The sequence below is a fragment of the Girardinichthys multiradiatus genome, chromosome 14 (assembly GCF_021462225.1).
Source record: "Girardinichthys multiradiatus isolate DD_20200921_A chromosome 14, DD_fGirMul_XY1, whole genome shotgun sequence".
NCBI lineage: Eukaryota > Metazoa > Chordata > Actinopteri > Cyprinodontiformes > Goodeidae > Girardinichthys > Girardinichthys multiradiatus.
Window position 1 is genome coordinate 4,377,023 of NC_061807.1, and position 11,709 is coordinate 4,388,731.

The 11,709-nt window shown below is 41.7% G+C and overlaps 1 protein-coding gene across 1 annotated transcript; it reads left to right on the forward strand.

Moving 5' to 3' along the window:
• Window positions 1–591: 591 nt before the first annotated feature.
• LOC124880372 (gastrula zinc finger protein XlCGF8.2DB-like) lies at window positions 592–2,704 on the forward strand (the record flags this gene model as incomplete). The annotated part of the gene is made up of 2 exons (XM_047385426.1): window positions 592–816; window positions 901–2,704. Coding segments are annotated over 2 exons (867 nt in total), but the record flags the coding sequence as incomplete, so codon positions are not given.
• Between the last annotated feature and the right edge of the window lie 9,005 nt (window positions 2,705–11,709).

The window sequence follows — 11,709 nt, forward strand, 5'->3', positions numbered from 1 at the left end:
AGGATACAAGATCATGGAGATGGTTCCATTTCCTCAGAAACTGAAGACACTGAGAAGGATGAAAAGACCAATGATGGAAACATTAACAAACCTTTTAGCTTCCCTGAGTTTGCTGAACAATTTGTTAACCGTGGCTTTCTTCAGAAAGACATGATAAATTCAGAAATAAGATCTTTAAGCTCGCTGGATGGGAAGAACTGTTTCACAGAGAAGAAAAATGTGGAATCGCCAAAGAAAGTCCAGACAGGAGTGAAGTTTAGCTGTGAAGACTGTGGTAAAACCTTTACTGGAAAAGGACCTTTAAACAGACACATGAGAATCCACACTGGAGAGAAACCTTTCTGTTGTGATCTATGTGGACAAAGATTTAGCCGAAAAGGAAATTTAAACACACACATGAGAATCCACACTGGACAGAAACCTTTCTGTTGTGATCAATGTGGACACAGATTTAGCCTAAAAGGAGATTTAAACACACACATGAGAATCCACACTGGACAGAAGCCTTTCTGTTGTGATCTATGTGGACAAAGATTTAGCCATAAAGGAAATTTAAATAAACACATGAGAATCCACACTGGACAGAAACCTTTCTGTTGTGATCTATGTGGACAAAGATTTAGCCATAAAGGAAATTTAAACAAACACATGAGAATCCACACTGGACAGAAACCTTTCTGTTGTGATCTATGTGGACAAAGATTTAGCCATAAAGGAAATTTAAACAAACACATGAGAATCCACACTGGACAGAAACCTTTCTGTTGTGATCTATGTGGAAAAAGATTTAGCCAAAAAGGAAATTTAATAAAACACATGAGAATCCACACTAGACAGAAACTTTTCTGTTGTGATCTATGTGGACAAAGATTTAGGTTAAAAGGAAATTTAAACAAACACATGAGAATCCACACTGGACATAAACCTTTCTGTTGTGATCTATGTGGACAACGATTTAACCAAAAAGAAAATTTAAATACGCACATGAGAATCCATACTGGACAGAAACCTTTCTGTTGTGATCTATGTGGACAAAGATTTAGCCAAAAAGGAAGTTTAAACACGCACATGAGAATCCACACTGGACAGAAACCTTTCTGTTGTGATCTATGTGGACACAGATTTAGCCAAAAAGAAAATTTAAACACGCACATGAGAATCCACACTGGACAGAAACCTTTCTGTTGTGATCTATGTGGACAAAGATTTAGCCAAAAAGGAAGTTTAAACACACACATGAGCATCCACACTGGACAGAAACCTTTCTGTTGTGATCTATGTGGACAAAGATTTAGCCAAAAAGGAAGTTTAAACATACACATGAGAATCCACACTGGACAGAAACCTTTCTGTTGTGATCTATGTGGACAAAGATTTAACCAAAAAGGACGTTTGAACATACACATGAGAATCCACACTGGACAGAAACCTTTCTGTTGTGATCTATGTGGACAAAGATTTAGCCAAAAAGGAACTTTAAACACACACATGAGAATCCACACTAGAGAGGAAAATGGCTCAAAAAGATTACGGTCGCTGTAAAATTTGTGATGTGAAGTGCAAGGGACAATTTTCACAGTTTTCGTTAGCCTCAGATATATGGCTACAACTCCTTCATTCAGCACCGTTAACACGCCTGCTAATGGATACAATTTATGCATTAAATTTGTGCCTTTATTAAGAAAACAAAAACTCCGTAGTTAAGGGTTTTCATGTTGAAGAAATGTTTGAAACATCTGAGATGTTACAATACAAACAGCTGGATGTTGTTTTGATATATTCAATAAAGTTTATATATTGAGAAATACATACATGTTTTCATTCAGTTTTGATGTCTTTAGTGAGAATCTACGTACAATGGAAATTGTTATAAACCTAAAAAACATTGAAAGAGAAAGTTGTTCTACAGTCAATAGAAATTGCTCCTATGACACAATGACTGCACGTCGTTTATATGCCAACATCAGCTTTTTTGTATAATATAGGTGATGCAGAAAATTCTTCAAAGGCACCTGTTTGTCGTGCTGTCAGGAATGTTGCTGTTGTTCTTAAACTGTTACTGTACAGCAGAGGTGTCCATGGTGTCAACTGCAAACATTCAGTGAAGTCAGGTTGTCCTCCTTAGCAGAGTGTTGCGTGTCCCTACCTGCCACACAGGACACCAGGGTTTAATTCTGTGTAAAAAGTGTAATTGTGGTTTATGTCATCAGTCATACATAGCTTAGGTTTAGTTCAAGTTTAACTGTGATTCTAGATGGGAGCCTCCACCACTCACTAACACACAGACACACAAGAATAATGAAAGAAGAATTTCACAGAACTTCAGGAATCAGTGAAAGCAGTAATTTAGTTGGTATCACATTTTGAGACTTCAATCATTATCTATTGATATATTTCTGGGTTTCCAGGCATCATTCACTGCATACATGGCAGTTACATTCACTGCTCCTTCACTGAATGAAGGAGATTGTTTTATTTGTTTTATATTATATTGCACAGTTTATCATTTGTGCAACAAGTGTTAACATTGATTCTGTATGCTTTGTTGTTAACCACGCGGTTTGTTTAAATGTAATTTTATGTTTTGTGTTTTTATTCTCCTTTACTATATTCTGGTATTACAAATGCTACTCCTGCTTTTTCATCTGTTTTTGATGCGTCTGTGTAAATCTGAACATAATGATAGTAATTGTTTCTATTTACTTGTATTAAACTTGAATCTGAAGTACATTTTGGATCCTTTTTCTTTTCCATCAATGCCATATTCACCACTACCTCTGGCTATAGCCACGGTGGTACTACTGGCAAAGGCAACATTGAACTTATTTCTTTATGATATATTTGAAAATCTTCTGCTATGTTATTGATAATCCAACCAAAACTCTTAGTTTGTTTCTTTTTCTTTGTAAGTTTATCCAGTAATTTATTGCTAACTGTTTCCTTCGTAGATCTAATGGCATCTCTCCCATCTCTACCTGGAGTTCTGCTATTGGACTGGTTCTGATTGCTCCTGTACAAATTCGTAAAGTTTGATGTTGTATACAGGTCCTTCTCAAAATATTAGCATATTGTGATAAAGTTCATTATTTTCCATAATGTCATGATTAAAATTAAACATTCATATATTTTAGATTCATTGCACACTAACTGAAATATTTCAGGTCTTTTATTGTCTTAATTCGGATGATTTTGGCATACAGCTCATGAAAACCCAAAATTCCTATCTCACAAAATTAGCATATCATTAAAAGGGTCTCTAAACGAGCTATGAACCTAATCATCTGAATCAACGAGTTAACTCTAAACACCTGCAAAAGATTCCTGAGGCCTTTAAAACTCCCAGCCTGGTTCATCACTCAAAACCCCAATCATGGGTAAGACTGCCGACCTGACTGCTGTCCAGAAGGCCACTATTGACACCCTCAAGCAAGAGGGTAAGACACAGAAAGAAATTTCTGAACGAATAGGCTGTTCCCAGAGTGCTGTATCAAGGCACCTCAGTAGGAAGTCTGTGGGAAGGAAAAGGTGTGGCAGAAAACGCTGCACAACGAGAAGAGGTGACCGGACCCTGAGGAAGATTGTGGAGAAGGGCCGATTCCAGACCTTGGGGGACCTGCGGAACCAGTGGACTGAGTCTGGAGTAGAAACATCCAGAGCCACCGTGCACAGGCGTGTGCTGGAAATGGGCTACAGGTGCCGCATTCCCCAGGTCAAGCCACTTTTGAACCAGAAACAGCGGCAGAAGCGCCTGACCTGGGCTACAGAGAAGCAGCACTGGACTGTTGCTCAGTGGTCCAAAGTACTTTTTTTGGATGAAAGCAAATTCTGCATGTCATTCAGAAATCAAGGTGCCAGAGTCTGGAGGAAGACTGGGGAGAAGGAAATGCCAAAATGCCAGAAGTCCAGTGTCAAGTACCCACAGTCAGTGATGGTCTGGGGTGCCGTGTCAGCTGCTGGTGTTGGTCCACTATTTTATCAAGGGCAGGGTCAATGCAGCTAGCTATCAGGAGATTTTAGAGCACTTCATGCTTCCATCTGCTGAAAAGCTTTATGGAGATGAAGATTTCATTTTTCAGCACGACCTGGCACCTGCTCACAGTGCCAAAACCACTGGTAAATGGTTTACTGACCATGGTATCACTGTGCTCAATTGGCCTGCCAACTCTCCTGACCTGAACCCCATAGAGAATCTGTGGGATATTGTGAAGAGAACGTTGAGAGACTCAAGACCCAACACTCTGGATGAGCTAAAGGCCGCTATCGAAGCATCCTGTGCCTCCATAAGACCTCAGCAGTGCCACAGGCTGATTGCCTCCATGCCACGCCGCATTGAAGCAGTCATTTCTGCAAAAGGATTCCCGACCAAGTATTGAGTGCATAACTGTACATGATTATTTGAAGGTTGACGTTTTTTGTATTAAAAACACTTTTCTTTTATTGGTCGGATGAAATATGCTAATTTTGTGAGATAGGAATTTTGGGTTTTCATGAGCTGTATGCCAAAATCATCCGTATTAAGACAATGAAAGACCTGAAATATGTCAGTTAGTGTGCAATGAATCTAAAATATATGAATGTTAAATTTTCATCATGACATTACGGAAAATAATGAACTTTATCACAATATGCTAATATTTTGAGAAGGACCTGTATAATGGGAGATCAGTCCTGTTATGGAAATTTTAGTGCCTTGCTTGATTTGCTCCTTGATTCTCTACAGGAACTGACAAAAGTATTCGAACCCCTCAGTGTTATTCTATTCTTGTCTGTTTAGTCTTAGAGTAATGGTTTCTCAGCCTTCTGCTTGCAGCTGTGTGAGATAATATGTATGCCACACTGTTAAAATTATGTCTAGGACAGCAGGTCTCATGAGAGGCACCTTGAAAACTGTTGTAGCTTATAGGAGAACTTTTACTTTGTCTAGTCAGAATGATTTGGCAGCACTATTGAGCGCATCTCCAATGCTGTAAAATCCTTCTCTCTTGCAAGATTTTAATAAAGCTGATTCTGAGTGACAATCATCAGTCTCTGGATGCAAATTTTTCTACAATTGGCAACACGAACAGGATTCTTTGACTGATTTACTCTGGGGACATCGACGAAGAAGTGCCAGGCGCCAGCCTTGGAAGAGATTCCTTGCCTTTACCCCGTTTAGTGTTACAGGTATGGAGGACTTCTGCGTCGAGGTTCCTGGGAGACTCAGCCCTGGAATCCAGAAAGAACCTCATTTGTTTTCCCAGAGATGGTGAGATCTTGAATCAGCACAATTAATAATTATTATCATTAGGTTTTATTAGGAAAACAAAAACAAAATAAAACAAAGGCCTGTAAATTAAATTACAAAAATAGAGAAAATAATAATAGGCTTAATAATAATGACTTCTTAAATTTTAACTAAAAGGTTAAAGGTTACAGTTTTCTACTCGGGACAAACAGGATCTGGGATTTTTCCCTCCTTGGATCAGGAGCGAGGTGTACGGACCTCGCTGGCGCAGTTGACGCCACGCTGCGCGCGGGTGAACAGTAATTCACCAGGAGAGACCCCTCCCTGTACGGTTGAGTGAGGCTCCCCTAACCAGTAAGTTAGGGGGAAGGCGATTAGGGTGCCATAAATCTTAAAACTCTAAAGGGTGTGGCAAGGCTGTCAAGTATGGGACAACAGTTCAGTTCTAAGGGATTACCTCCTCCTTCCCTGGGAGAAACGTTCGATTTTATGGTAAAAAAATGTGGTCCACAAAGCACTGAGTGCATAAACAAATGAGTTAAAGAATTTAATTTTCCTGCAGGGGGTTCATACAATCTTACAGTTTTACAGAGGGTTGAAGAAGCTATAAAAGAAAAGGAGGAAAAATTAGAGGGACAAAAGAAAATTGATCAAAAAGATGACCAGGCTATGAAAAAATATAAAGCATGCTTAAAATGTTGAAAAGATGAAGCTGAGCGACGCTAAAAGACAAAAACCTCTAAATTGATGCCAGGGAATCAGGATGACAGTAAAGACATGGGTGAGCGACAAAATAAAAGCTCTATCTTTGTACCTGTTCTTACCAACTTTGGTCCTAATACTGATGCAAAAATACACAAAATAACCCCACCCCCTTATAATCCAACTGTAAAGTCTGACACTTCTGTTAATTCTTCTGTTGTTTCTCACTCTCTATACCCTGATCTATGAGCTTTGACGACTCTGGCGGCTGTGGTGGACCACGATCTGGACTCATATGTTTACCGACCCATCAGAAACAGCAGCTTCCAGCCCTCCGTCTTCTCATACCAGACTGAAGGCTCAGGGACATACTCTGCAACTACGGTGGAAGTAATGGGTCCAAATGGACCTAACCTGGTTTTCCGGTCCTGCACTTCTCATGAATTGAGGAGTGCGCAAAACTTCTCCATGACCTAGCTCAGTCAGGTGATGTTTTTTCCACCAATTTCTCTGATTTTTGCAAGAAATATCGTCCTACTGGTGCTGAAATACGCAGAATCCTGACACGTAAAATAACTGCATCTGACATTGCAAAAATCCATAACAAGCTCCTTGTTACAACCCTACGTCTGAAACATGAGGAATGGGATGATGTTCCAAATATGGAATACAGGAATGTAGTTGATGTCCTGGCGGTTGCCATAAAGACAGTTTCCCCGAAAGATCAATATGACTAACATTTATGCCTGCAAGCAGAAAGGTGATGAAGACACTAACGATTTCATCACCAGAGTGATTGAAGCAGTGACCAAGTACAGTGGAATAGAAACACCCACAGAAGTGGGTACAGAAGCAGGGGTCTGGGAGACCCTTGCTTGTAATGCAGTCATAAAAAGAATGCTTCCACTTTTAGCACAACATCTTAAGGGGGCATATGTGGCCTGGGCGGATTATCCTCGCCTTGCTGATGTTCGCAGACATGCCAAACATGCTCAACTTATGTTTGAAGAACGGCAGCGGAGTAAAAAAGAAGCATCTGACAAAGAACTGCATCTAGCCACGATTACGATGTACCAACATGTCGGAAGGAATAGGGATGGAGGATATCGACGTAAGCAAGGCCCACGGAGAGGTCCGGGAAGACGTTTTTGTGATCCAGACTCCTCTTTCAAGTGTAGCAGAAAGGGACATTGGAGGGAGCAATGTTCCTACCCAGCTGAGGCCACATCTTACCAGGCTGATTAACTAACCGAGGCAGAGGAGGGCAAGCGCAACCCACCACAGTGTCAGCCGTCTCGTCAAAGCGGTACCACACCACACCTCTTTAACACACACCCAACTGCTCCACACTCTTTTCCTACCTATCCTATTTCTCAGTTAGACATACACACACACACACACACACAAATATACATACAGATGCTCAATCCACTTTTCCTTCTCTTCCTATTTCAAGCAATGAAGAGCTGCTTTGCAATGACTGTGATGATTTGACTAAAGAGCAACATACTATTGCTGTTTTGGAAAACAAATTTGAGAGAAAATACACTGCTCAAAAAAATAAAGGGAACACTTAAATAACATCCTAGATCTGAATGAATGAAATATTCTCACTGAATACTTTGTTCTGTACAAAGTTGAATGTGCTAACAACAAAATCACACAAAAATCATCAATGGAAAACAAATGTATTAACCATTGGAGGCCTGGATTATGAGTCACATAGAAAATTAAAGTGGAAAAACACACTACAGGCTGATCCACCTTTGATGTAATGTCCTTAAAACAAGTCAAAATGAGGCTCAGTATTGTGTATGACCTCCCTACAACGCCTGGACATGCTCCTGATGAGACGGCAGATGGTCTCCTGAGGGATCTCCTCCCAGACCTGGACTAAAGCATCCACCAACTCCTGGACAGTCTGTGGTGCAACATGACATTGGTGGATGGAGCGAGACATGATGTCCCAGATGTGCTCAATCGGATTCAGGTCTGGGGAACGGGCGGGCCAGTCCATAGCTTCAATGTCTTCATCTTGCAGGAACTGCTGAAACACTCCAGCCACATGAGGTCTAGCATTGTCCTGCATTAGGAGGAACCCAGGGCCAACTGCACCAGCATATGGTCTCACAAGGGGTCTGAGGATCTCATCTCGGTACCTAATGGCAGTCAGGCTACCTCTGGCGAGCACATGGAGGGCCGTGTGCCCCTCCAAAGAAATGCCACCCCACATCATTACTGACCCACTGCCAAACCGGTCATGCTGAAGGATGTTGCAGGCAGCAGATCGCTCTCCACGGTGTCTCCAGACTCGGTCACATCTGTCACATGTGCTCAGTGTGAACCTGCTTTTATCTGTGAAGACCACAGGGCGCCAGTGGCGAATTTGCCAATCCTGGTGTTCTCTGGTAAATACCAAGCGTCCTGCACGGAGTTGGGCTGTGAGCACAACCCCCATTTGTGGACGTCGGGCCCTAATACCATCCTCATGGAGTCTGTTTCTAACCGTTTGTGCAGACACATGCACATTTGTGACCTGGTGGAGGTCATTTTGCAGGGCTCTGGCAGTGCTCCTCCTGTTCCTCCTTGCACAAAGGTGGAGGTAGTGGTCCTGCTGCTGGCTTGTTGCCCTCCTACGGCCTCCTCCATGTCTCCTGGTGTATTGGCCTGTCTCCTGGTAGAGCCTCCAGGCTTTGGACACTACGCTGACAGACACAGCAAGCCTTCTTGCCACAGCTCACATTGATGGTTCATCCTGGATGAGCTGCACTACCTGAGCCACTTGTGTGGGTTGTAGAGTCCGTCTCATGCTACCATGAGTGTGAAAGCACCACCAACATTCAAAAGTGACCAAAACATCAGCCAGAAAGCATCGGTACTGAGAAGTGGTCTGTGGTCCCCACCTGCAGAACCACTCCTTTATTTAGTGTCTTGCTAATCGCCAAAGATTTCCCCCTGTTGTCTTTGCTATTTGAACAACATCATGTGAAATTGATTGTTAATCAGTGTTGCTTCCTAAGTGGACAGTTTGATTTCACAGAAGTTTGATTTACTTGGAGTTATATTGTGTTGTTTAAGTGTTCCCTTTATTTTTTTGAGCAGTGTATATACCAACTTATGCTCATTTTTACCTCAGAGGCATATAAAGCTTTCCCAATGTTTGATCTTATAGTCTCAGGAAAGAAAATATCATTTATGGTAGACTGAGGAGCAACTTCTTCTGTTGTTAAGGCAGAGGAATTTTCAACACCCCCAAAACTCAGCGGAAACCATGCTTTTTCTATATCAGCATCAGGGCAGACGGCAAGGGAACACGTTTCAAAGCCCATTGCATGTGTAACACCTGATGGGTTTACTTTCAAACATTGTTTCCTCTTATCATCATTGTGTCCTGTAAATTTGATGGGTAGAGATTTGATGTGCAAGCTAGGGATCATTCTAATGTCCACCCCAGAGGGGGTAAGGGTCTCTACTCAGGCTGACAGTGTTTGCAGAAGTACAGTTCAGTTCACAAGCATTAAATTATGCTTATGAGTGGAAAGTGCAAAATTCATTGTGTTCACAGCAGTTGCTGAAGCAGGTTAGATCAGTTGTTAATCCTTCCTGTGATTTTATGCAAGCTGGTGATTTAAACTGTATTGCTCATATGTCGTTGGGTTTTGACAAAGAATATGAGAAAGCTTGGTTTCGCATTTCTTGTGAAAAACTAACCACGTCTATGCTGTATTAAAATGCTAATACAGCCGCGCTTGCTGTTTGTCTGAACTCACACCAGCTGCAGTTTTTCAAAACAAGAGACACTGTCCCAAACATCGCTTTGGCAAAATCTGTAACACAAAAGTGGACAGATGTGAACTATTTTGTGTTGCAATGTGAAAAAGTATCTGATTGGACTGTGGTACCAACAAATTCTAATTTTATGTTTTCTAAGAGACTTTCTGCATTTAAAAGACCTTTTCTTAGCACACTGCACTGCCAAAGAACTGTTCAGAAATGATCTGTTTTCCCAAAATGGCTCATTCATTGAAATTGAAGTCATTAAACATCCATTGTTGGTCCATGTGCCTCCTGGCCTGTGGGCAAAAAGTAAATATGATGTGGGACTCATAAAGGTTGTGAACCTGTTGTTGTGACTCCAAAGTCAAACTACAGACCGTGTGTGAAACAATACTCACTCAAACCAGAAGCCATTGCAGGAATCAAACCTGTTTTTGAATCGCTTCTGAAAGAAGGAATTATTGTTCCTTGTGAAAGTTCTCCTGTAAGAACTTCTCTTTTTCTTGTTAAAAAGATCAGGAGTAAAGGAGAACCTGTTGAATGGAGGTTTGTGCAAGATTTACAAGCTGTAAATGCTTCAGTAGAAGCCAGATCTCTTACAGTTCCAAACCTGCACACTATTTTGTCACAAGTTCCTCCAGATGCAAAGTTTTTTTCTGTTGTTGATCTTTCAAATGCGTTTTTTAGTGTACCTGTTGATAAGCAGAGCCAATTTTGGTTTGCTTTTGAGTTTGAAGGAAAACCTTACACTTTCGCTTGTCTGTGTCAAGGTTATTGTGAATGTGTGTGTGTGTGTGTGTGTGTGTGTGTGTGTGTGTGTGTGTGTGTGTGTGTGTGTGTGTGTGTGTGTGTGTGTGTGTGTGTGTGTGTGTGTATGAGAGAGACAGGAAAAAGTTTAGTATAGGTTCAGATTTTGCACACAGAAATATTATCAGTCAGTCAATTGTCCACATGCGTGTTACTTCCTTCCACAACATGCACTATACTCCTTTTTAAAACAACTTTCTTTTCCAATCTCTAATGTTCCTTTTCACTTTTACCTTCTTTTCCGACTGATTGCAATATTTAATAAAACTTCCTGCAGGAAAGTTTTAACTCTTCTGAATTGATGCACTCTGTGCTTTTTATTTTTTTTCTTATTTTTCTCCCAATCTCCATCTATCAACTGTTTTACTTTATTTAACTGATTTACACTCAAACTTCCACCCTGTGGAAAACCAAACTTATCTTCACCCCATGCCCCGTGATACATAACGGGGCATGGGTGAAGATAGGGGATGGCACCTCCAATCACCATTCTTTTTCTTTACCGGAACAACAGGTGAAGCCCAGGGGCTGCAGCTCTCCTCAATGACCCCATTGGCCAGCAGAGTCGTCACCTGTCTGTCAATTTCCTCAGCATGTTGATCCTGACACTAGCAGCCAGCGCTTGCAGGTGCTTTTGGATGATACTGGGACCTTCACAATCCAACAGCAGAATGATCCCGATATTAGTGTTGTGTTGAACTGGATTAGCACTGGGGGGGCCCGTCCTCCCAGGGGAAATTAAAAGGCTGCTCCCGGTGGCTTCGGAAGCTTTGGACTGAGTTCCCTAGGTTGTCATTAGTGAAGGGACTCCTCTGCCGTACAGTAAAAGCCTCTCCTCTTGGGGAGGCACAACATCAGGTGGTTGTGCCTGCATCGCTTGTCTCTGATGTACTGTTTCAACTGCATGGGGGCCCTGTTTCAGCACATTTTTCAGCACAAAGAGTGTGGGAGTGGGCTAGAGTACATTATTATTGGCCCTCCATGCTCAGGGACATTCGGCAGTGGTGTGAACAGTGTGTACCATGTCAGGCCCGCAAAGCCCCTGTACCAAAACATCGCGCTCCAATGGGGGGCTTACAGACTGATCGCCCTTTTCAGAGAGTCGCCGTGGACATTTTAGAGCTTCCAGTGACATTTAGAGGTCATAGATATGTACTTGTTGTGGAGGATTATTTCTCTAAATTTGTCAGTGTGTATGC